Source organism: Anomaloglossus baeobatrachus, chromosome 4 (assembly GCF_048569485.1).
Source record: "Anomaloglossus baeobatrachus isolate aAnoBae1 chromosome 4, aAnoBae1.hap1, whole genome shotgun sequence".
NCBI lineage: Eukaryota > Metazoa > Chordata > Amphibia > Anura > Aromobatidae > Anomaloglossus > Anomaloglossus baeobatrachus.
Window position 1 is genome coordinate 658,925,749 of NC_134356.1, and position 26,336 is coordinate 658,952,084.

The 26,336-nt window shown below is 43.7% G+C and overlaps 1 protein-coding gene across 3 annotated transcripts in view; it reads right to left on the reverse strand.

Moving 5' to 3' along the window:
• LOC142304286 (potassium channel subfamily T member 2-like) overlaps window positions 1–26,336 on the reverse strand; it is a 266,854-nt gene that overhangs the window by 52,586 nt on the left and 187,932 nt on the right. For all 3 annotated transcript variants that reach the window (XM_075346519.1, XM_075346517.1, XM_075346518.1), the window contains 8 exons: window positions 14,743–14,978; window positions 14,348–14,564; window positions 12,044–12,149; window positions 8,038–8,210; window positions 6,882–6,953; window positions 2,914–3,048; window positions 2,577–2,688; window positions 2,359–2,460 (listed from right to left, as the gene is read on the reverse strand). In XM_075346519.1, coding sequence (XP_075202634.1) covers window positions 2,359–2,460; window positions 2,577–2,688; window positions 2,914–3,048; window positions 6,882–6,953; window positions 8,038–8,210; window positions 12,044–12,149; window positions 14,348–14,564; window positions 14,743–14,978 — 1,153 coding nt within the window. The remainder of the gene's footprint in view (window positions 1–2,358; window positions 2,461–2,576; window positions 2,689–2,913; window positions 3,049–6,881; window positions 6,954–8,037; window positions 8,211–12,043; window positions 12,150–14,347; window positions 14,565–14,742; window positions 14,979–26,336) is intronic.

The following is a 26,336-nucleotide window of genomic DNA, read 5'->3' on the forward strand; positions in this document are numbered from 1 at the left end:
TGGAGTAATAGGAGGAGATATAGGGAGGATATATGGAGTAATAGGGGGAGATATAGGGAGGATATATGGAGTAATAGGAGGACATATAGGGAGGATATATGGAGTAATAGGAGGAGATATAGGGAGGATATATGGAGTAATAGGAGGAGATATAGGGGGGATATATGGAGTAATAGGAGGAGATATAGGGAGGATATATGGAGTAATAGGGGGGATATATGGAATAATAGGAGGAGATATAGGGAGGATATACAGTTAGGTCCAGAAATATTTGGACAGTGACACAAGTTTTGTTATTTTAGCTGTTTACAAAAACATGTTCAGAAATACAATTATATATATAATATGGGCTGAAAGTGCACACTCCCAGCTGCAATATGAGAGTTTTCACATCCAAATCGGAGAAAGGGTTTAGGAATCATAGCTCTGTAATGCATAGCCTCCTCTTTTTCAAGGGACCAAAAGTAATTGGACAAGGGACTCTAAGGGCTGCAATTAACTCTGAAGGTGTCTCCCTCGTTAACCTGTAATCAATGAAGTAGTTAAAAGGTCTGGGGTTGATTACAGGTGTGTGGTTTTGCATTTGGAAGCTGTTGCTGTGACCAGACAACATGCGGTCTAAGGAACTCTCAATTGAGGTGAAGCAGAACATCCTGAGGCTGAAAAAAAAGAAAAAATCCATCAGAGAGATAGCAGACATGCTTGGAGTAGCAAAATCAACAGTCGGGTACATTCTGAGAAAAAAGGAATTGACTGGTGAGCTTGGGAACTCAAAAAGGCCTGGGCGTCCACGGATGACAACAGTGGTGGATGATCGCCGCATACGTTCTTTGGTGAAGAAGAACCCGTTCACAACATCAACTGAAGTCCAGAACACTCTCAGTGAAGTAGGTGTATCTGTCTCTAAGTCAACAGTAAAGAGAAGACTCCATGAAAGTAAATACAAAGGGTTCACATCTAGATGCAAACCATTCATCAATTCCAAAAATAGACAGGCCAGAGTTAAATTTGCTGAAAAACACCTCATGAAGCCAGCTCAGTTCTGGAAAAGTATTCTATGGACAGATGAGACCAAGATCAACCTGTACCAGAATGATGGGAAGAAAAAAGTTTGGAGAAGAAAGGGAACGGCACATGATCCAAGGCACACCACATCCTCTGTAAAACATGGTGGAGGCAACGTGATGGCATGGGCATGCATGGCTTTCAATGGCACTGGGTCACTTGTGTTTATTGATGATATAACAGCAGACAAGAGTAGCCGGATGAATTCTGAAGTGTACCGGGATATACTTTCAGCCCAGATTCAGCCAAATGCCGCAAAGTTGATCGGGCGGCGCTTCATAGTACAGATGGACAATGACCCCAAGCATACAGCCAAAGCTACCCAGGAGTTCATGAGTGCAAAAAAGTGGAACATTCTGCAATGGCCAAGTCAATCACCAGATCTTAACCCAATTGAGCATGCATTTCACTTGCTCAAATCCAGACTTAAGACGGAAAGACCCACAAACAAGCAAGACCTGAAGGCTGCGGCTGTAAAGGCCTGGCAAAGCATTAAGAAGGAGGAAACCCAGCGTTTGGTGATGTCCATGGGTTCCAGACTTAAGGCAGTGATTGCCTCCAAAGGATTTGCAACAAAATATTGAAAATAAAAATATTTTGTTTGGGTTTGGTTTATTTGTCCAATTACTTTTGACCTCCTAAAATGTGGAGTGTTTGTAAAGAAATGTGACAATTCCTACAATTTCTATCAGATATTTTTGTTCAAACCTTCAAATTAAACGTTACAATCTGCACTTGAATTCTGTTGTAGAGGTTTCATTTCAAATCCAATGTGGTGGCATGCAGAGCCCAACTCGCGAAAATTGTGTCACTGTCCAAATATTTCTGGACCTAACTATATGGAGTAATAGGAGGAGATATAGGGAGGATATATGGAGTAATAGGAGGAGATATAGGGAGGATATATGGAGTAATAGGAGGAGATATAGGAAGGATATATGGAGTAATAGGAGGAGATATAGGAAGGATATATGGAATAATAGGAGGAGATATAGGAAGGATATATGGAATAATAGGAGGAGATATAGGAAGGATATATGGAGTAATAGGAGGGGATATAGGGAGGATATGAATAATAGGAGGAGATATAGGAAGGATATATGGAGTAATAGGAGGACATATAGGGAGGATATATGGAGTAATAGGAGGAGCTATAGGGAGGATATATGGAGTAATAGGAGGACATATAGGGAGGATATATGGAGTAATAGGAGGAGATATAGGGAGGATATTTAGTATGGTACAAAGTACTAGTAGGGATGGGGGGGGCATACAGTGATTTTTCGGCAGTACCTGATATAGCAGGGTATCTAGCATGCTGACACTGAAGACCTTCCCAGCAGCAAAAGGCAGTCTGAACATGAAGACCAGGTTAGAGCCCCGTTCACGTTCCCTCTGTGAGAGGACAGAGCTTTGAGGGAGGGATTAGGAAAGGGAGAAGAAGACATAGGAAGATGACAGACATTAGAGAGGCAGTCAGACAGGTATCTGCCGCGTGGTCAGGCCTTTACCTTCTCCAGCTTAGACAGCACTACTGAGTATTTGTCCTTGGCTTTGAACTGCATAAACCTCATATTTGCCGGATGTGTTAATTCCGTGATAATATTCAGCCCAGGAAATAGTCTGGGAATGAAGCGGAAGAAATACTTGTCACTGTCCTTCCATACAAACATAAGACCAAGTTCAGATGCCGCAGTTGAGTTGTAGATTTTTGGTGTGGATTTGGAAGTCATTACTTAAATATTTTTCTTTACTAGTAAAGCAAAGTAGAGGCAGTAAGAGGTGGATTGTGGCCCCACGATGAGGAGACCCTGTGCACTAGATGGCATTATACACGAGAGGTCTTACCTAAAAAGCGTCTGTACATTTACTATGGTCCGGGCATCCGCCATATAATCCTCCTCTGCAATCATGGAGCTTTCCTCACCGACAACGACCATATGAGCAGCGTAACTTACACCGCAACGTAGCAGGTCATCAAGACTGCGGAGAAAGCGAAGATGCTGATTCCAATATAGTACCGATACATTGCGTAGGGGAAAGTATTGCATCTCCAGGGAGGTGCGCGAAACCATATTACACAATGGGCAATAATAGTTTTTTTTGTTTCCAGACTGTACATAATGCTGCTAGTATTATTAACTATATATACATACATACATACATACAGTGCCTTGCGAAAGTATAGGCCCCCTTGAATTTTTCAACCTTTTCCAACATTTCAGGCTTCAAACATAAAGATAAAAATGTTAATGTTCTGGTGAAGCATCAACAACAAGTGGACACAATTGTGAAGTTGAACGATATTTATTGCTTATTTTAAACTTTTTAAAAAATAAATAACAGAAAATTGGGGTGTGCGATATTATTCACCCCCTTTACTTTCAGTGCACCAAAGTCACTCGAGAAGTTCATTGAGGATCTCTGAATGATCCAATGTTGTCCTAAATGACTGATGATGATAAATATAATCACCTGTGTGTGATCAAGTCTCCGTATAAATGCTCCTGCTCTGTGATTGTCTCAGGGTTCTGCTTAAAGCGCAGATAGCATCATGAAGACCAAGGAACACAACAGGCAGGTCCGTGATACTGTTGTGGAGATGTTTAAAGCCGGATTTGGTTACAAAAAGATTTCCAAAACTTTAGACATACCAAGGAGCACTGTGCAAGCGATCATATTGAAATGGAAGGAGTATCATACCACTGCAAATCTACCAAGACCCGGCCGTTCATCCAAACGTTCATCTCAAACAAGGAGAAAACTGATCAGAGATGCAGCCAAGAGGCCCATGATAACTCTGGATGAATTGCAGAGATTTACAGCTGAGGTGGGAGAGTCTGTCCATAGGATAACAATCAGATGTACACTGCACAAATCTGGCCTTTATGGAAGAGTGGCAAGGAGAAAGCCATTTCTCAAAGCTGTCCATAAAAAGTGTTGTTTAAAGTTTGCCACAAGCCACCTGGGAGACACCAAACATGTGGAAGAAGGTGCTCTGGTCAGATGAAACCAAAATCAAACTATTTGGGCACAATGCCAAACGATATGTTTGGCGTAAAAGCAACACAGCTGAAAATCACCCTGAACACACCATCCCCACTGTCAAACATGGTGGTGGCAGCATCATGGTTTGGGCCTGCTTTTCTTCAGCAGGGACAGGGAAGATGGTTAAAATTGATTGGAAGATGGATGGTGCCAAATACAGGACCATTCTTGAAGAAAACCTGTTGGAGTCTGCAAAAGACCTGAGACTGGGACGGAGATTTGTCTTCCAACAAGACAATGATCCCAAACATAAAGCAAAATCTACAATGGAATGGTTCACAAATAAACATATCCAGGTGTTAGAATGGCCAAGTCACAGTCCAGACCTGAATCCAATCGAGAATCTGTGGAAAGAGCTGAAAACTGCTGTTCACAAACGCCTCCATCCAACCTCACTAAGCTCCAGCTGTTTGCAAAGGAAGAATGGGCGAGAATTTCAGTCTCTCCATGTGCAAAACTGATAGACACATACCCCAAGCGACTGCAGCTGTAATCGCAGCCAAAGGGGGCGCTACAAAGTATTAACTTAAAGGGGATGAATAATATTGCACGCCCCAATTTTCAGTTATTTATTTTTTACAAAAGTTTAAAATAAGCAATACATTTCGTTCAACTTCACAATTGTGTCCAATTGTTGTTGATTCTTCACCAGAACATTAACATTTTTATCTTTATGTTTGAAGCTTGAAATGTGGGAAAAGGTTGAAAAATTCAAGGGGGACGAATTATATAATTGTTATTGGAGGATTTTATACATTAACATAAGTGAAATTGAAAGGTAATATCCATCAAAATGTATTTTTAGAAAAAGCTAATTAATAATGCAAAAAGAGAAAAATCTGATTTAAAAGGCAGTAAGAGAAAAATATGAATAATTCACCTGTAACAGAAAATTCTGATTAATAAAAGGTAAGAAAAAAATTAGATTTAATAAGGCAGTAAGAGAAAAATCTGATTAATAAGGCAGTATGAGGAAAAAACTGGCTAATAAGGCAGAAAGAGAAAGTCTGAATAAAATACCAGAAAGATCATCTGAATAAAAATCTGAGTAATAAGGCATTAAGAGAAAAATCTGGTTCATAAGGCACTATGAGAAAAACAGTAATAAAGCAGAAAGAAAAATCTGAATAAAATACCAGAAAGAAAAATCTGAATAAAATAGCATCAACAGAAAAATCTTATCAATAAGGCATTAAGAGAAAAATCTGATTAATAAGGCAGTATGAGAAAAAAATGACTAATAAGGAAGACAGAGAAAATTCTGAATAAAATACTAGAAAGAAAACTCTGAATCAAATGGTAGTAAGAGTAAAATCTGAGTAATAAAGCAGTTAAATAAAAATCTGATTAATAAGGCATTAAAAGAAAAATCTGATTACTAAAGCAGTACAAGAAATAAAATTACTAATAAGGCAGAAAGAGGAAAATCTGAATAAGATGGTAATAAGAGAAAAATCTGATTAATAAGGCATTAAAATTTATAAGGAAAGCACTACAAGAAAAAACTGAGTAGTGAGGCTGAAAGATAAAAAATCTGAATAAAATACCAGAACAAAAAGTCTGAATAAAATGGCAGTAAGAAACAAATCTGACTAATAAGGTAGTATGAGAAAAAAAATTACTAATAAGGCAGAAAGAGAAAATTCTGAATAAAATACCAGAAAGAAAAACCTGAATAAAATGCTAAAAGGAAAAAAATCAGAAACAAATGTCAGCGAAAGAAAAATCTGATTAATAAGGCAGTAAGAAAATATCTGAATAAAATAGCAAAAGAGAAAAATCTGATTAATAAGACTGTAACGGCCCATTTACATGGACCGACTGGTGGCACGATGTGACTGACAATTGATAAACGTTTTTCGATTGGTGGTCGTTTAATTGCTATTTTCCACAGTCAGAACAAAGTAGCCACTACTAAATAAAAATGGCACTGGCTTATCTCCTGATATACAGGAGATAAGCCATGGGTCTAGCGTTAATATTCTTTCTGCCAAAACCTTATTTCCCCTGACATTAACTGTTGGGGAGAGTCAGGAGGCCCCAATATACATTTGATTATTGAATGAAAGCTCTGGTATTGGTGGATATATCCTATTTTAATCTAATGTGCACGGGGATCTGATTAACAAGGCAGAAAAAGAGAAATCTGATTAATAGGGCAGTTAGAAAAAAAAAATCTCATTAGAAAGGCAGTTAGACAGAAATCTAATTAGTAAGGCAGTAAGAAAATGAAGAATATCACTAATGTGGCAGTAGAGAAAACTCTGAATAACAGAGAAGACAAAAATCTTATTAATATGGCAGGAAGAGAAAAATCTGATTAATAAAGCAGCAGAGATAAGCCTGGTTTCAGTACAATTATTACTTCATGACTCTTCTCTGTCTGCATTTCCCTTATGGGATGTTGACAGCATAAGAAGCCATAATTGATTAAACATTAGTCTGACTTCTGGGATCCTCATGATCAAGCTTTGTGTCCCAACTGAGGGAACCTACGTAGATGTGTCTGGATTAACCGAGCTTGGGGTCCAATGGAAATATCAATAATGATTCTCTATGCTTCTCAAGCAAAGGTTGGCATGGACCTGGGGTCCGCTCTGGGAGTAAATGTAGCTGAGCTGCAACATCATACACAATCTGTGGACAGGTGTGGTGCTGTTTTTGGTAAAATGACGTTTTTAAAGGTTAGACACTCTACTACTACAGATATGCAGGGTGTAATGGCCCCATACAATAACAGCATTGATATTATTCTAATTATTACTCACTTGTCAATAGATCCCACCATGTAATAGACAAGAGGGAACCAGCAGATCGCTTCAAGAAACTGTGTGTCCGGCCTGAAGAATAAGGGTTACAGAATTGGAAAAGCTTTAACACACCCTTACCTACATTGAGATAAATACATTATATATATATTTAGGGTAACAACAGACTCTGTAGATTAGTGGAAGTTACAAAGTAATTGGTAGATCTTTACTGGTAATAAAAAGCTGAAAGCTGGAGGGGGCACAAAGAAAAATATCAATGGGGACCCTCGTTCATCATTGTGTTTGGTATAGTTCAAGTATCCATGACTAAAGTAATTAAATATTTGAAAATGCAGTTACCTGTCATCCACTAAGTAGAGCTAAGATGCCGTCCCCTGTCCATCCACTAGGTGGAGCTATGATGCCGTCCCCTGTCCATCCACTAGGTGGAGCTATGATGCCGTCCCCTGTCCATCCACTAGGTGGAGCTAGGATGCTGTCTCCGCCCATCCACTAGGTGAAGCTATGAAACAGTCCCCTGTCCATCCACTAGGTGGAGCTATGATGCCGTCTCCACCCATCCACTAAGTGAAGCTATGATACTGTCCCCACCCATCCACTAAGTGAAGCAATGATGCTGTCCTCTGCCCATCCACTAGCTGAAGCTACCGTTGTTCCAATGCGTTTCCCCTCAGTTTGGAGCTTTATCAGGGCAGAAGGTGAAGAGTGGAAGGTGCTAACAACAAGTGCTAGATCACTGCGGCTGCAGAGTCGGGGAGCAAAGCACAGCTTTTGTTCGTCCTTCCTATTGTTTTCTTACCTTGGCAAGGAGCGAGGTCTTTCATCTTTACACCTTTATCATCCTTTTTTGCCTTTAGTAAATATTAAGGGATGCGATTGACCCCGCACTGTCTGATCTGTCTGAGCCCCGTATACCTTGTACCTTTTGATCTTCAAACACTTTTTTTGTTACCAAGCACCTTTTTTATTGATAACTTGTGCTATTTTCAAGCATATCTAATAGAGTATATATAATTTAGTGGGGATTATTTAGTTGTGTCTGGTTATACCTTGGCCCCCTACAGCTTTATTTGCTTTGATATACTTCAAAAACTCCCATCACAATCAGCCCTGCTTTAGGATTCCCCTGTAGATGTCACAAATTGATCCTTACGGGTTCTCCAGAAGGAGGATGATTGGGCTCAGCTCCTTCTTGGCTCGGTAATATGCTCTCAGAGGGACTATGAAGTTATACAGCCCGTTGCCTGCTCGTTCCGCTGACACAATAACCAGAGCGTTCCTGAAGCCGTACGCCCTCGCATCTTCATAGGGGAAATGGTGGCAGCTCTGTAAGGGGTTAAGAAGATTGGAGTGAAGACGAGGCAAGATACCTGAAAATGGGACATAACACATAAACTAAAAAGAGGCCCCCCCGGGAACAACAAGAATATGGAGTGGTAAAACACTGCAGGAAGATATACTGTGCTGCTGGAGACTAGAGAGGCAGGATTACACCATAGATATCCCCAGATGGGGGAGTCGGCATGAAGACAGACAGTTTGATGGGGTACTGCTTTATCCCACTTTGAATTTTAGTGTAACGCTGGTGGGTGTGGACCCACTGAGCCATGGAGGGACGTAACTAAGTGTTAAATGGGTGTTCACTAGAGCCTCTGATGGTGAGGATAGGTGGGGGTGCCGGTAAACATTAGGTATCACTCCAGGGCAGTCCCCGGGACAGCAGCTGACTGGAGGTTCACTGCCAATGGTACGAGGTACAGGAGGGCGAGACAGAGACGTAGTCAGACGGCCCAAGGTTGGGGTAAGCAGCACAGACATAGGGTACAAAGCCGGGGTCAGGAGCGGAGAGGTCAGACAGGACAGGTAAGCAAGACAGGTTAATAACAGGAGACAGAGTTTTCATCCAAGAGACGACCTTAAGGAGTGAAACCTGAGTCTGAAGCCAGATCTGTAGAAATTCACCAAACGAGGCATTGGCTGCTGGTACCCCAGAGGAAGCAGACATAGGAGAGGGCACTTGAGGATGCTGGGAATATACCATGAAGAATGGAGATCCTCCAGAAGACTCCCCGACGTGGTTGTTGTATAAAAATTCTGACCATTGGAGTAGTTGTACCCAGTCATCCTGACTGGCGGAAAAAAATGGTGACGGTAGTTCTCAAAAATCTGATTTCCCTGTTCTACTTGCCCATTACTCTGCAGAGGGTAAAAGGAGGAAAAATCCAGCTGGACATTCAGCAACTTGAACAGAGCTCTCCAAAACCTCAATGTTAATTAGACTCCACAGATCAGAGACCATGTGGAGAGGAAGATCGTGGAGAGAAAATACATGCTGAAAGAACCACGTAGCGAGCTTAGAAGCAGATGGAAGACCAGCCAGAGGAATGAAGAGAGCCATCTTAGAGAACCAATCTACCACAACCTAGATGGTGTCGCATCCACGAACTCCCAGACATCCTTGAACAGTGAGGGCCCAAAGGGCATAACGAGATACTTGTAGTGATCGCCACGGGTGATAAATGGCGTTTTCCATTCGTCGCCCTTACAGATACAAATCAGGTTGTAAATATAAACCCCTCACAGGTCCAATTTAGTGAAGATCTTAGCCCCATGGACTCTATAAAATAGCTCAAACATCAACGGCAGATGGTACTTGTTCTTATTAAGACCACAATACTCTGTACAGGGGTGTAGGGAACCATCCTTATTAGACACTAAGTAGCCAGAATCACCAAGAGAAGACGACTTACGAATGAATCACTTGGCTAAATTTTCTTTGATGTATTCAGACATGGCTTGAATCTCAGGTAGAGATAGGGGATACACTCACCCACGAGGTAGTAAAATACCTGGAGGAAGGTGGACGGGACAGTCATAAGGTCCACAGCTGGCAGGGCCTCAGCCTTCCTTTCATAGAAGACATCGGAAAAGCAAAAAAATGGACGGGTAACGAGGAAGGGATCAAAAACACAGGAGGTGGAGTCCTCGGCGTGACCTTGGCTAGCCAATGGGAAGCACAGTGCGGTCCCCAATGAAGTACCTTACCAGAGTACCAGTCTATAATCAGAGCGTGTTGATGCAGCTATGGAAGACCCAGAGGAACAGAATTCGCAGACCTGGGAAGCACATAGGAGGTAATCGTTTCAGTATCCAGAACTCCAATCAGCATTGTGACTGGCAGCATGATGAAACCAAGAGGTTCGGACATGAGTTGACCATTTATGCAGGCAACAGACGGGATGATCCAGTTGAAGTTGACAGACCAGATCCAGGTGAACGAAGTTGCTCGCTGAGCGATAATCCACAAGGGCAGCGGTGGAGAGGGACCTCTACTGCCAAGTCAAGAGAACTTCAGTCTGAATCTTTGGAGAGCAATTACTCTCACCTAGGGTCATCTCTTCAGCCAACAATAGGTGTTAGAGTTTCCCGATCTCATTGGGCACTGGCGAACAAAATGTCCATTGCCACCACAGTATCAATATGCATTCTCTAGGAATATCTGCTGTCGTTCCTGCACAGAGGGCTTAGCCTGCTCCTTCTGCATTGGCTCAGGGGACGTGGAGCGGCTTGTTGTAGCAAGGGGAACTGGAAATTTGGGATCAGTCTGGTTTGACCTTCGGGCACGAGGAGACTCTGGAGCTTGTTCCATGGCCCGCTCTTGGAAGCAGAGATCTACCCTTATGGCCAGGTATATAGGGGTATACTTTTATTCTCATTAGTCCCTATGCTTTTATCGCTAGGTGTATAGGGGTATACTTTTATTCTCATTAGTCCCTATCCTTTTATGGCCAAATGTATAGGGGTATACTTTTATTCTCATTAGTCCCTATGCTTTTATGGCCAGGTGTATAGGGGTATACTTTTATTCTCATTAGTCCCTAAGCTTTTATGGCCAGGTGTATAGGGGTATACTTTTATTCTCATTAGTCCCTATGCTTTTATGGCCAGGTGTATAGGGGTATACTTTTATTCTCATTAGTCCCTATGCTTTTATGGCCAGGTGTATAGGGGTATACTTTTATTCTCATTAGTCCCTATGCTTTTATGGCCAGGTGTATAGGGGTATACTTTTATTCTCATTAGTCCCTAAGCTTTTATGGCCAGGTGTATAGGGGTATACTTTTATTCTCATTAGTCCCTAAGCTTTTATGGCCAGGTGTATAGGGGTATACTTTTATTCTCATTAGTCCCTATGCTTTTATGGCCAGGTGTATAGGGGTATACTTTTATTCTCATTAGTCCCTATGCTTTTATGGCCAGGTGTATAGGGGTATACTTTTATTCTCATTAGTCCCTATGCTTGACACTGCCATAAAGTGCACATATCCTGCTGTGCTGCTTACTGCAGTAAAGCATACACAATAAAGTACAGTAAAGCATACTTACCAACCATACGTTTCTGTACAATTGAGCCCCATTACACTCCAATATTGCCCTGAAAAGCCCCTTTAACATATATCAGTGTGAACACTGTCCCTTTAAGACAAATGATTAAAAACCCTACAAATGTGCTGATTTTAATATTTTGCACTAGATGATCCAGATATTATTATACATCCCTTGTGCTTATAACAGGATCAGAACCGGATATAAAAAGCCCTTTGAAAGGTCTCTAGAGGTAGATCACAGGCGCCGTATCCTTATATAAAGAGAATTACGTTTCCTACTGCTCAGCAAAACCAGAGAGAAGGATCACACTGCAACCGCCAGGAGACCACAGAGGACGGGGCATTAATGTAGAAAATCCCTTGAATCTTTAAGGTCCTGAGCGACTGCTAAGACATGACACGGTGGGCTATATTTATCCCCCTTCCCACCGTGGCCAATTTCGGTTTTGCGCTTTTATTTTGACCTTCTCTTTTCTTAAGAGTCAAGCCTTTTTTACCTGCCCTTTGACATAGCCGTACGAGGGCTCGTTATTTTGTGGGTCGAGTTATACACCATTCATTTTTCAATACAATGTACTTTTTTTTTTTTGCATTCTTTGCTGGTGGAGCTGTGGCATCTTTTTCTATAAACTGCAATACTACAGTATTATATAGGCCATCCTAGGAAGCTGAATGTGGGGGAGACGGCAGCATGAATGAAAAGCTCATGTGTAATTGTACACACGTAAGAAGCATTGTATGACACCGCTGACAGTCCAAATTCATACACACCTTATCGAGCCGTAAGCAGCAATATGGACTCTTTTGCTGGAGAAGATGGCACAAAGTGGGAGAGCTGCCAATGTAGGGAGTGTTCGACGGATAACCCTTCACCCAGCTGAGGAGAAATAGGAGACAATGGCATAAATATTGTATTGAATATAACTACTATAATACTGCCCTCTATGTACAAGAATATAACTACTATAATACTGCCCCTATGTACAAGAATGTAACTACTATAATACTGCCCCCTATGTACAAGAATATAACTACTATAATACTGCCCCTATGTACAAGAATATCACTACTATAATACTGCCCTATGTACAGGAATATAACTACTATAATACTGCCCCTATGTACAAGAATATCACTACTATAATACTGCCCCTATGTACAAGAATATCACTACTATAATACTGCCCTATGTACAGGAATATATCTGCTATAATACTGCCCCCTATGTACAAGAATATAACTACTATAATACTGCCCTCTATGTACAAGAATATAACTACTATAATACTGCCCTCTATGTACAAGAATATAACTACTATAATTCTGCCCCTATGTACAAGAATATAACTACTATAATACTGCTCATATGTACAAGAATATAACTAGTATAATACTGCCCCCTATGTACAAGAATATAACTACTATAATACTGCCCCTATGTACAAGAATATATCTACTATAATACTGCCCCCTATGTACAAGAATATAACTACTATAATACTGCTCATATGTACAAGAATATAACTAGTATAATACTGCCCCCTATGTACAAGAATATAACTACTATAATACTGCCCCTATGTACAAGAACATATCTACTATAATACTGCCCCCTATGTACAAGAATATAACTACTATAATACTGCCCCTATGTACAAGAATATAACTACTATAATACTGCTCCTATGTACACGAATATAACTACTATAATACTGCCCCTATGTACAAGAATATAACTACTATAATACTGCCCCTATGTACAAGAATATAACTACTATAATACTGCCCCCTATGTACAAGAATATAACTACTATAATACTGCCCCCTATGTACAAGAATATAACTACTATAATACTGCCCCTATGTACAAGAATAGAACTACTATAATACTGCCCCCTATGTACAAGAATATAACTACTATAATACTGCCCCCTAAGTACAAGAATATAACTACTATAATACTGCCCCTATGTACAAAAATAGAACTACTATAATACTGCCCCTATGTACAAGAATAGAACTACTATAATACTGCTCCTATGTACAAGAATATAACTACTATAATACTGCTCCTATGTACAAGAATATAACTACTATAATACTGCTCCCTATGTACAAGAATATAAGTAATATAACTACTATAATACTGCTCCTATGTACAAGTATATAACTACTATAATACTGCTCCTATGTACAAGAATATAACTACTATAATACTGTCCCTATGTACAAGAATATAACTACTATAATACTGTCCCTATGTACAAGAATATAACTACTATAATACTGTCCCTATGTACAAGAATATAACTACTATAATAATGTCCCTATGTACAAGAATATAACTACTATAATACTGCCCCCTATGAACAAGAATATAAGTACTATAATACTGTCCCTATGTACAAGAATATAACTACTATAATACTATCCCTATGTACAAGAATATAACTACTATAATACTGTCCCTATGTACAAGAATATAACTACTATAATACTGTCCCTATGTACAAGAATATAACTACTATAATACTGTCCCTATGTACAAGAATATAACTACTATAATACTGCCCCTATGTACAAGAATATAACTACTATAATACTGTCCCTATGTACAAGAATATAACTACTATAATACTGACCCCTATGTACAAGACTATAACTACTATAATACTGCCCCCTATGTACAAGAATATAGCTACTATAATACTGCCCCCTATGTACAAGAATATAACTACTATAATACTGCCCCTATGTACAAGAATATAACTACTATAATACTGCCCCCTATGTACAACAATATAACTATTATAATACTGCCCGTATGTACAAGAATATAACTACTATAATACTGCCCCTATATACAAGAATATAACGACTATAATACTGCCCCTATGTACAAGAATATAACGACTATAATACTGCCCCTATATACAAGAATATAACGACTATAATACTGCGCCATAAGAACATAACTGTTATACACTGCCTCATTTTTAAAACAAGGCTGACACTTTTGTTGAATACTGACTAATCTCAGTCCTATATCATGCGGTAGTTATTTGTGTGGCATACTCATTGAACGAGCCTAATTCATCATCTGACTGACTGATTTCGTCCTCTGACTGGTCGCTCAGGAGGTCAAAGTTCGTGTTTGTGTCGCCATCGATGAGGTCGGGCACAGGATCGATGCTGTGCTTCCTTTTATGAGTGGAGTCAGCGGGTGGGCTTAGCATATTACTATCGGTATTTTCTGGGCTTCTTGACCCCTGTAGATCAATTGCGACTGTACCTGGGTAGAGGAAATAGAAAGGTTAATTCCTACTACATGAAAGTGCCCAAGTGCTGTCTGCCCAAGGCTAAGCCTCCATGGCCAGTGGCGCCCCCGTCAGTAGTAACAGGTGGAGTTGATGGGGTCTCACAGAACTTTGCTTGGTCCTCGACCTACAATTTCGGCCATGGACACTTACCCATGCTGGCTATGATACTGTGCACTGGGAGTCTGGTCAGGCCGTGGTAGGCAGATTTCGACGCCCCCGATCTCTGCATGTTTTCATGTTCCTTAAGGCTGAAGGCCGAGTTCTCCTCCTTGGATATGTTAATGTAGAAACAAGTATCGGATGACGACATTATATGGCTGGGCCCGGGATTCAGGAGAATATTGGATTTATCTTCCCGGCAGACTCCAATCAGGCAAACACCATACCTACAGATAATAGGAGAGAAACAAGGGTCATGTGAGATAGCGGCACAGTGCAAAGACATGCTAATAGGGTATAGTGTAGAAAATTATCCAGCATCCAGATCAGGAGATTGGTTAAAAAAATCAATCATTTTCTACACTACGTCCTGCGGCAGAGGGACCCTGTTTTCTCTTCCGTCCACCGATCAAATATTTAGCGGTCTCCATTGGGTGAGCTGGACTTTTTCTATATACTGCAATACTAATAGGTATCAAAAAGAGAAAAAAATTCTCAAATCCAGCTCACCAGTATGTATGAAGTCCAAAGATGGTGCAAAAAAAAAAAAAAAAAGGGGCTGACAATTTAATACAAATATAATAGATCATTTTTCCAATTCATACCCATTGGATATCTTGTGTGCATATAATAAATCCATTTGGCCTCTCTATAACGTAATAATTTCTTTATATCACCACCCCTTTTGGGAAGATTAACTCTTTCAATAGCATTCACTTTCAAACTACTACAACTCCCATGATGTTCCTTCAAAAAATGTTGAGAGGCCCCTGACAGGCTCCTGGTTGTACTATTTGCGGCATCATATATATGCTCTGATACACGGCGTCTCATAGTTCTTAAAGTGCTTCCAACATATTGTTTTTTACATGCGTCACATGACAAAAGATATATAACATTAGACGTTCCACAATTTATTAATGAATTTATATTGTATTTTTTTCCAGTTGTAAAAGATACAAAACTTTTTGTATTATGTATATATTTGCACAAACCACAATTTTTCTGGCCACATTTGACCGATCCTGTGGTGGGCAACCACATACATTTGTCTGAAATTTTAACACTGTGAGATCTGGTGTTGTGATCACTGGGGGCCAAAACATTTCCTAGGGACATGTTGTTTCTAGAAACAAACTTCACTCCTTGTCCCAAAATTCCATTCAAGATTGGATCGACTGACAGTATTGGGAGGAACTTTTTTACGATGTGAAGTACATCATAAAAATCTTTGCTAAATCTGGTGGAAAATATTACCTGTGAATCACTATTTTTAGCAATATGAATTTTATCCTCCAAATATTCTCGATTTTAAATCAGTTTTATCTTTTGCTTTATCAATAATTTTTTTGGAGTAACCTCTATTTTGTAATCTCCTACTAATAGTTTCACATTCGTTTTGGTACATCTCAGAATTTGTGCAGCATCTCTTCACACGTATAAATTCTCCTGCTGGTAAATTAGTGGTGATATGTTTGGGGTGGCAGCTCCTGGCGTGTAATAGGGAGTTGCCTGCTGATTTTTTTCGATATAAGCTACACTCCACCTTTTTGTTAAGAGAGTTACCTTCCAAAAAAATATCTAAAAACGCAATGCGGTTTTTGTGTTGTTCAAAAGTAAAAAAAATATTACACGGGTTATTATTGATATAGTTGATGAAGTAAAAAATGTGTTCTTCAGACCCACGCCAAATAATAAGCACATCATCTATAAATCTTAAAAAAGAAGGGAATTTTGTTTACTTACCGTAAATTCCTTTTCTTCTAGCTCCTATTGGGAGACCCAGACAATTGGGTGTATAGCTTCTGCCTCCGGAGGCCACACAAAGTATTACACTTTAAAAAGTGTAACCCCTCCCCTCTGCCTATACACCCTCCCGTGCATCACGGGCTCCTCAGTTTTGGTGCAAAAGCAGGAAGGAGGAAACTTATAAATTGGTCTAAGGTAAATTCAATCCGAAGGATGTTCGGAGAACTGAAACCATGAACCAAAGAACAATTCAACATGAACAACATGTGTACACAAAAGAACAACAGCCCGAAGGGAACAGGGGCGGGTGCTGGGTCTCCCAATAGGAGCTAGAAGAAAAGGAATTTACGGTAAGTAAACAAAATTCCCTTCTTCTTTGTCGCTCCATTGGGAGACCCAGACAATTGGGACGTCCAAAAGCAGTCCCTGGGTGGGTAAAAGAATACCTCGATAAAAAAGCCGAAAGCGACCCCCTCTTACAGGTGGGCAACCGCCGCCTGAAGGACTCGCCTACCTAGACTGGCGTCTGCCGAAGCATAGGTATGCACCTGATAGTGTTTCGTGAAAGTGTGCAGACTAGACCAGGTAGCTGCCTGACACACCTGCTGAGCCATAGCCCGATGCCGCAATGCCCAGGACGCACCCACGGCTCTGGTAGAATGGGCTTTCAGCCCCAAAGGAAGCGGAAGCCCAGAAGAACGGTAGGCTTCAAGAATCGGTTCCTTGATCCACCGAGCCAAGGTTGACTTGGAAGCCTGCGAACCCTTACGCTGGCCAGCGACAAGGACAAAGAGCGCATCTGAACGGCGCAGGGGCGCAGTACGAGACACGTAGAGCCGGAGAGCTCTCACCAGATCTAACGAGTGCAAATCCTTTTCACATTGGTGAACTGGATGAGGGCAAAATGAAGGTAAGGAGATATCCTGATTGAGATGAAAAGGGGATACCACCTTAGGGAGAAATTCCGGGACCGGACGCAGAACCACCTTATCCTGGTGAAAAACCAGGAAGGGGGCTTTGCATGACAGCGCTGCCAGCTCCGACACTCTACGGAGCGATGTAACTGCCACTAGAAATGCCACCTTCTGCGAAAGACGTGATAAAGAGACATCCCGCAGCGGCTCGAAAGGTGGTTTCTGAAGAGCCGTTAACACCCTGTTAAGATCCCAGGGTTCCAGCGGACGCTTGTAAGGTGGTACTATGTGGCAAACTCCCTGCAGGAACGTGCGGACCTGCGGAAGCCTGGCTAGACGCTTTTGAAAAAATACGGATAGCGCCGATACTTGTCCCTTGAGAGAGCCGAGAGACAAACCCTTGTCCATTCCTGATTGAAGGAATGAAAGAAAAGTGGGTAAGGCAAAGGGCCAGGGAGAAAAACCCTTATCAGAGCACCAGGATAAGAAGATCCTCCAAGACCTGTGATAGATCTTGGCGGACGATGGTTTCCTGGCCTGTCTCATAGTGGCAATGACATCTTGAGATAACCCTGAGTACGCTAGGAGCCAGGACTCAATGGCCACACAGTCAGGTTGAGTGCCGCAGAATTCAGATGGAAAAACGGCCCTTGAAACAGCAAGTCTGGGCGGTCTGGGAGCGCCCACGGTTGACCCACCGTGAGATGCCACAGATCCGGGTACCACGACCGCCTCGGCCAATCTGGGGCGACGAGAATGGCGCGACGACAGTCGGACCTGATCTTGCGCAGCACTCTGGGCAGCATCGCCAGAGGAGGAAATACATAGGGCAGTCGAAACTGCGACCAATCCTGAACTAATGCGTCCGCCGCCAGAGCTCTGTGATCTTGAGACCGGGGCATGAATGCCGGGACTTTGTTGTTGTGCTGTGACGCCATGAGATCGACGTCCGGCGTTCCCCAGCGGCGACAGATCTCTCGAAACACGTCTGGGTGAAGAGACCATTCCCCCGCGTCCATGCCCTGTCGGCTGAGAAAATCTGCTTCCCAGTTTTCTACGCCCGGGATGTGAACTGCGGAGATGGTGGAAGCTGTGGCTTCCACCCACTGCAGAATTCGTCGGACTTCCTGGAAGGCTTGACGACTGCGAGTGCCGCCTTGGTGGTTGATGTATGCGACGGCAGTGGCGTTGTCCGACTGGATCCGGATCTGCCTGCCCTCCAGCCACCGATGAAAGGCCAATAGGGCTAGATACACTGCCCTTATCTCTAGAATATTGATCTGAAGGGATGACTCTATCGGAGTCCAGGTTCCCTGAGCCCTGTGGTGGAGAAAAACCGCCCCCCACCCTGACAGGCTCGCGTCCGTCGTGACCACAGCCCAGGTGGGGGGTAGGAAGGATTTTCCCTGCGATAGAGAGTTGGGAAGGAGCCACCACTGAAGTGACGTCATGGTTGCAAGGGAAAGAGAGACGTTCCTGTCGAGTGAAGTCGACCTCCTGTCCCATTTGCGGAGAATGTCCCACTGGAGTGGCCGCAGATGGAATTGCGCGAAGGGCACTGCCTCCATCGCTGCCACCATCTTCCCCAGGAAGCGCATGAGGCGCCTCAAGGGGTGTGACTGATCCCGAAGAAGAGATTGCACTCCTGCCTGCAGCGAAAGCTGCTTGTCCAGCGGTAGCATGACTACTGCTGACTGAGTATGAAACTCCATCCCAAGGTACGTCAGTGATTGGGTCGGTGTCAACTTGGATTTTGGGAAGTTGATGATCCACCCGAACTGCTGGAGAGTCGCCAGAGCGACGGAAAGGCTGTTTTGACACGCCATCTGAGAGGGTGCCCTGACCAGAAGATCGTCTAAGTAGGGAATCACCGAGTGGCCCTGAGAGTGTAGGACCGCCACAACAGATGCCATGACCTTGGTGAACACCCGTGGGGCTGTCGCCAGGCCGAAAGGCAATGCCACGAACTGAAGGTGTTCGTCCCCGATGGCGAAACGCAAAAAGCGTTGATGTTCGGGTGCGATCGGCACATGGAGATAAGCATCCTTGATGTCGATCGATGCTAGGAAGTCTCCTTGTGACATCGAAGCGATGACAGAGCGGAGAGACTCCATCCGAAACCGTCTGGTGCTCACATGTCTGTTGAGCAGTTTGAGGTCCAGAACAGGACGGAACGAGCCGTCCTTCTTTGGCACCACAAACAAGTTGGAGTGAAAGCCGCGACCATGTTCCTGGAGGGGAACAGGGATCACAACTCCTTCTGTCTTCAGAGCGTTCACCGCCTGAAAAAGCGCATCGGCTCGCTCGGGGGGCGGAGATGTTCTGAAGAAACGAGTCGGGGGATGAGAGCTGAACTCTATCCTGTAACCGTGAGACAGAATGTCTCTCACCCATCGGTCTTGAACATGTGGCCACCAGGCGTCGCAAAAGCGGGAGAGCCTGCCACCGACCGAGGATGCGGTTCGGGGATGCCGAGAGTCATGAGGAGGCCGCCTTGGAGGCAGTGCCTCCTGCGGCCTTTTGGGGGCGTGACTTGGACCGCCACGCATAGGAGTTCCTCTGGCCTTTCTCCGGCCTGCTGGACGAAGAGGATTGGGGCTTGGCGGAGGGACGAAAGGACCGAAACCTCGATTGTATTTTCCGTTGCTGAGGTCTCTTTGGTTTGGACTGGGGTAAGGAGGAGTCCTTTCCCTTGGATTCCTTAATAATCTCATCCAATCGTTCACCAAACAAGCGGTCGCCAGCAAACGGCAACCCGGTTAAGAACCTCTTGGAAGCCGAGTCTGCCTTCCATTCGCGCAGCCACATGGCCCTGCGGACTGCCACAGAGTTAGCGGATGCCACCGCTGTACGGCTAGCAGAGTCTAAAACTGCGTTCATGGCGTAGGAAGAAAAAGCTGACGCCTGAGAAGTCAAAGACGCAACCTGCGGAGCAGAATTACGTGTGACCGCATTAATCTCAGCCAGACAAGCTGAGATAGCTTGTAGTGCCCAGACGGCTGCAAAAGCCGGGGCAAAAGACGCGCCCGTGGCTTCATAGATGGATTTTACCAGGAGCTCTATCTGCCTGTCAGTGGCATCCTTTAGCGATGATCCATCTGCAACCGATACCACAGATCTAGCCGCCAATCTAGAGACTGGGGGATCCACCTTGGGACATTGAGCCCAACCCTTAACCACATCAGTAAAGCGCTTGTCCGGAACCGCTCTGGGCTTCTGGACAGCATCTCTGAAGTTAGAGTGATCGAAAAACGCACTCCGTGTACGTTTAGGGAACCGAAACTGGTGTTTCTCCTGCTGAGAAGTCGACTCCTCTACCGGTGGCGGCGGGGGAGAGATATCTAACACCTGGTTGATGTACGAGATAAGGTCATTTACTATGGCGTCCCCTTCAGGTGTATCAAGATTGAGAGCAACGTCAGTGTCAGAGCCCTGAGCTGCGACGTCCGCCTCGTCCTCCAGAGAGTCCTCACGCTGGGAACCCGAGCAGCGTGAAGAAGTCGGGGAAGATTCCCAGCGGGCCCGCTTAGCCGGTCTGGGACTGTGGTCCGGGCCGGAGTCCTCCACGTGAGACCTAGGGCCCCCCCTGGGAACGTGCTGCGGCGCGGACAGAGAGGGGCCTGGAGGTGCAGGCCCAACAGGGTCCGGGGCTTGTGTAAGGACCGGTCTGGACTGCAAAGCTTCAAGCAGCTTGGCAGACCATTTGTCCATAGACTGAGCCATGGATTGTGAGAGTGACTCAGAGAGTTTTTCAGCAAAAACTGCAAACTCTGTCCCTGCCGTCTGGGCAGGGGGAGCAAGGGGTTCTACCTGAGCCGAGGGGCCCACTAGTGACCGAGGCTCGGGTTGAGGAAGCAAAACAGGGGTTGAGCATTGCTCACAGTGAGGGTAGGTGGAACCCGCAGGTAACTTAGCCGCACAAGAGGTACAGGTCGCAAAATAACCCTGTGCCTTGGCACCCTTGCTCCTTGTGGACGACATGCTGTTGTCTCCTAGGAGAGTGATCACTGAGGGTATATGGGAAGGGTAAACAGCCCGACCGAACAGAAATATATAAATATATAAATATATATATAGTATCTATTCCGGCACCCTAGGGGGACCAGCACCGGGTGACCGGTGTGGCTTACCGACCGCTAAAAAGCGGAGTGTGTGTCCTCCAGATTCCCTGCCTTAGGTCTCCCAGCGTTGCAGAGCTCTTTCCAGGAAATCCTCCACAGGCAGAATGCCAAAGAAATGGCTGCCGGAGCTCTCAGGGGAGGAGTGGAGCCGTGGGCGGCGTTAGAAAAAGTGCGGGAATCTGGAGTCCCCACAGTGATCAGTGAGGGGGGAGGAAACATCCAGGATGCTCCGGCCCTCACAGCCGACGTCAGGCCGGCCGTCCCGCCCTTACCCGGGGGCGGGAGTTTTGCTACTAGGCCGCAATTGAAGCCGGGGACTAAATTTAAGACCGCGGCCGACAAACAGGCGCGGTCGGCGCGGAAGTCCGCCGGCCGTCACAAATAAGCAGCTGCTGCAGCGTCCGGGATGAAGGCACTCCATGCACATCCCCCATGGGGATACAGAGTACCTTAGTGATGCAGGGCCCGGTCCCTGAGGATAAATAAACTCCTGTCCGACAGATTCCCACAGGGGCTGCGGAGGGAGCACGGTCCCAGTGGATGGATGACCGCTCAGGATCCCACTTCTCCCAGAGCCGCTAAGGGATGGTGAAGGAGACGGCATGAGGCTCAGGCCTTTGTACCCGCAATGGGTACCTCAACCTTAACAGCACCGCCGACTTAGTGGGGTGAGAAGGGAACATGCCGGGGGCCCCGTGGGGGCCCACTTTTCTTCCAACCGATATAACTAATCTGAGAATTCATGAGTGGATGTGTGCCTCCTTCCACACAAAGCATAAAACTGAGGAGCCCGTGATGCACGGGGGGGTGTATAGGCAGAGGGGAGGGGTTACACTTTTTAAAGTGTAATACTTTGTGTGGCCTCCGGAGGCAGAAGCTATACACCCCAAATGTCTGGGTCTCCCAATGGAGCGACAAAGAAATATGAATGTTTGTGCTAAATGGATTACAAATGTCAAAAATATATTGCTCCTCCCACCAACTCATGTAAATATTCGCCAGAGACGGGGAAAATTTCGCTCCCATAGAACAACCTTTGTTTTGAATGTAAAAATCATTAGAAAACATAAAAAAATTGTTTTTTTAACAAAAAGTGTGTAGCAGTCAAAATAAATTCTTGTAGGTCTGGCGAATAGTTACTATATTTGTTCAGTTGGTGTATGAGGGCAATCAAAGCAAGATTAGGAGGAATGGATGAATACAATGATTGCACATCGCAGGTTATCCAACTAAAATCATCCTGCCAGGAGATGTTATTCATTACATTTAGTACATGTTTTGAATCCTGTACAAAACTGGGCGAGTTTTGTGACAAAATTTGCAATCTTGTATCCACCCATTCTGATAAATGTTCCAGGAGAGAATCAATACCTGAAACTATAGGACGAAAAATCGGAGGAAAAATTTCTTTATGACGTTTTGGTAATGCATGAAATAAGGGGATACGTGAGTGTGAAGGACACAAATAATCAACTTGTTTTTTATTTAAAATTCCCAAATGTAATCCCTCCTGCAATAAACTCAGTAATCATTCCTTAATTTTGCTCGAGGGATCATTGGGAATTTTTTTAAATGTATTTTCATCATTCAGCATGTGATTTAATTCTCGTGTATATAAGGATTTGTCTATGATAGCAATGGAACCTCCTTTATCTGAATTTCTGACAATGATGTATGGATTTTCATTTAATGATTTTAGGGCTGTTTTTTGTCTGCTAGATATATTAGAACAGAACTTTTTTCTTTTCTATGTAACTTTGCAAGTTCAGATTCCACCATGTGTTGGAAATCAGTCCGTGTCTGAACAGGGTAGAAGGAAGGATTTGGAACATGGGTGGAGAAACTAGAATCTTGCAGAGACATTAATTTACCACCATTGTCGGACAAATCTCGCAAAATCTGAATGGACATTTGCTCATTAAAGGAAGAAAAAGTTAGTTTATCAACATTATTTGCACAAATAAAAGACTCTTCTATTGGTTTATCACAGAGTGTCTGATCTAGAACAGGTGTTGTAATGTTCAAAGGTCCACTCGGTTGAGCCCCGTTCACACTAAGGCTGCTTTCACACATCCGGTTTGAGCTCTGCGGCTCAATCCGGCTGTGAAGCCTATGCAACGGATGCGGTGAAAACACCGCATCCTTTGCATAAGTTTTTTTTACATGCGGCCGGTCCGGTTTTTGCCGCTTGCGGCATGCTACTGAGCATGCGCAGTGGCAAAAACCGCATGCGGTGGCCGGATGCGGTTTTTGCCGCATCCGGCATCCATAGGGATGCATTGGGAAAAGCGCCGCAGCGGCCGGATGCGGCGTGATGCGGGGTTTTTTGCCGGAGCAAAAAACGTGCCAGGGAACGTTCCATCCGGCCGCCGCATCGGCTAAATCTGCTGCATGCAGCAAAAACCGGACCGAACGCAAGCCCCTGCGACACAATGTGGCACTAATTAAAGTCTATGTAGGAAAAACGCAACCGGCAGCAAAAAAAAACGGTTGCGGTTTTCCTGCAAAGTGCCGGATTGTGCCACATTGCAAAAGCCGGATGTGTGAAAGCAGCCTTACAGAATCAGTTTCTAGGTCTCTACATTGTTCAGGATAAGATGTCAAGTTCTCAATTGCTTGGATATCAGGCGCTGGTGAGAGCTCTCTATTATTTGCAAGATTGGAAGAAGAGGAAACATTTATGTCTGCTTTTTCTATTTGATGAAAGTGTTTTTTTCACTGTCAATCTCCTTATGAATTTATTTACATCCAATAAAGTATCAAAAAGGTTGAACCTAGTGTCAGGCACAAAACTTAATCCTTTCTTGAGTAATCAAGTTGATGTTGCTTGATTGTGCAAGCTGATAAGTTCACCGCTGTGAAATCCTCCTCAGTTAATAATTGTATTTCTTTTTGAAAAAACTGCGGGTTTTTCTTTGACTGGTGTTTTCTTCCTCCCCTCCTTGTTTTTTTCGGGGGTTTACATTCAACATAGTCACGTTTTTTGAATTTTTTCCATTCACATTTTGCAATACTAATAGGGTAGTATCCTTCTATAAAATACTGATCCCACCGATCAACTCCACTCCATATTGCCCGTGTGCCACCTAAGTCAATGCCAGGCCCTTAAACTACTGTAATAAAATGACTACTTGCAAATTGAACTAGAGTAACCAGTGCCAGGCAGCTGCTGCAAAGGCAAGCGGAATAATGAGGTGCAGCAAGAAAAATAGGGTTTGGGGGACCGGAGACAATCAGAGACTTTTGGGTTTTTGCAACCACTGGAGTCTAACAAAGGTGGCTGTTCTTATAGGCAATCAGTGCAGTGCTTACAAGCTCTTTGATATAGAGCTTGTAAGTGCTGATCAGTGCTTCTGATCTTTTCTGTCACTGAAGAGGCAAAGTTGTCTATAATAATAATAATTACTAATTTTATTCATTTATATAGCGCTATTAATTCCACAGCGCTTTACATACATTGGCAACACTGTCCCCATTGGGGCTCACAATCTAAATTCCCTATCAGTATGTCTTTGGAGTGTGGGAAGAAACCAGAGTACCCAGAGGAAACCCACGCAAGCACAGGGAGAACATACAAACTCCTTGCAGATGTTGTCCTTGGTGGGATTTGAACCCAGGACCCCAGCGCTGCAAGACTGCAGTGCTAACCACTGAGCCACCGTGCTGCCCTATGATTGCAGAGTAAAAGAGAGCACAATTTGGACCAGAGGTGCAGCCATGCTACTGGCTCATACTATCAATCATCAAGAGCGCACTGCTCCCCAGTGGAACACAGAAAAGCAGTGTGCTCCTGAAGAAAGAAGATGAAACAACCCTTTTTAAAACTATTTCAGCACAGAGATCAATCCAATGCTCTTTAGACAACTGTGAGATTGTGAGGAGCTTGCCACAATATAAGGACTATAAGACTTTTTCCAGCTCGGAGGGCTGGTTACGTCGATCTCGTTGTTGTATTTTTTATTAGAGATGTGCTTGCTTGTCAGTTTAAGGTCACTTGTCTGTACACAATTGGAAGGGGGAAGGGGTTGTAACAGTGTGTCATATTAGTTGGCCTCCATGGACTCTAGGGTAGTCAGGCCTGCAGTAGGATTCATTGTCCTGCATCTGGTGGGGGGTTCTGTGTCTACTGTTCTTCTCTTCAGGGGGCCTCCCCGATACACCAGCTGGAGTTACATGAAACAAATGTTTAAGGTGGTGGGATGTGATCATCTCTCCTCATCCAGGGGACTGATCCCAAAAGAGGTAGAAAAGCGAGGAGACACATGTTTGGTCAGTAGTTGGTGTTGTGATGTGGAGGGGAGAGGATCTGTTGTTGCGGCCAGGTCCTGCTGCCCATGGATGGACTATAGAATTTGGAGCTGGATACTCATGCTCCAACCGTGATAGCCGTCATCTGGATTGAGGAACTATCCTAAGGACTAATGTGGAAGGTTGGCGCTGGAAACACAACTACAAACTACAGTCGTGATATCTGTCGTCTCGCGCAGGATAAGGTCTATTGTTTCCGGCTGGAGCTGGATACACATGCTATGATCGTGGTATCCATCGACTGGAGGAGCAGAAGGATCATGGTAGCTCTGAGACTGTGTACAGAAGAAATTAAAAATTTTGCATTGTTAACCTGCCTAGGTGTATAACACAACCTACAACCTCAAATCTTCACAGAGCACTTCCCTTGGTGTCTTTATATACCTTAATTTCCCCTTACTCTGTTCTGGTGATAGATCCTATACCCTTTACAAGCCTATAGTGCAAGCAGTAGGCTTGTATACATCTGAAACTTAATTGTTAAGCTGGGTTT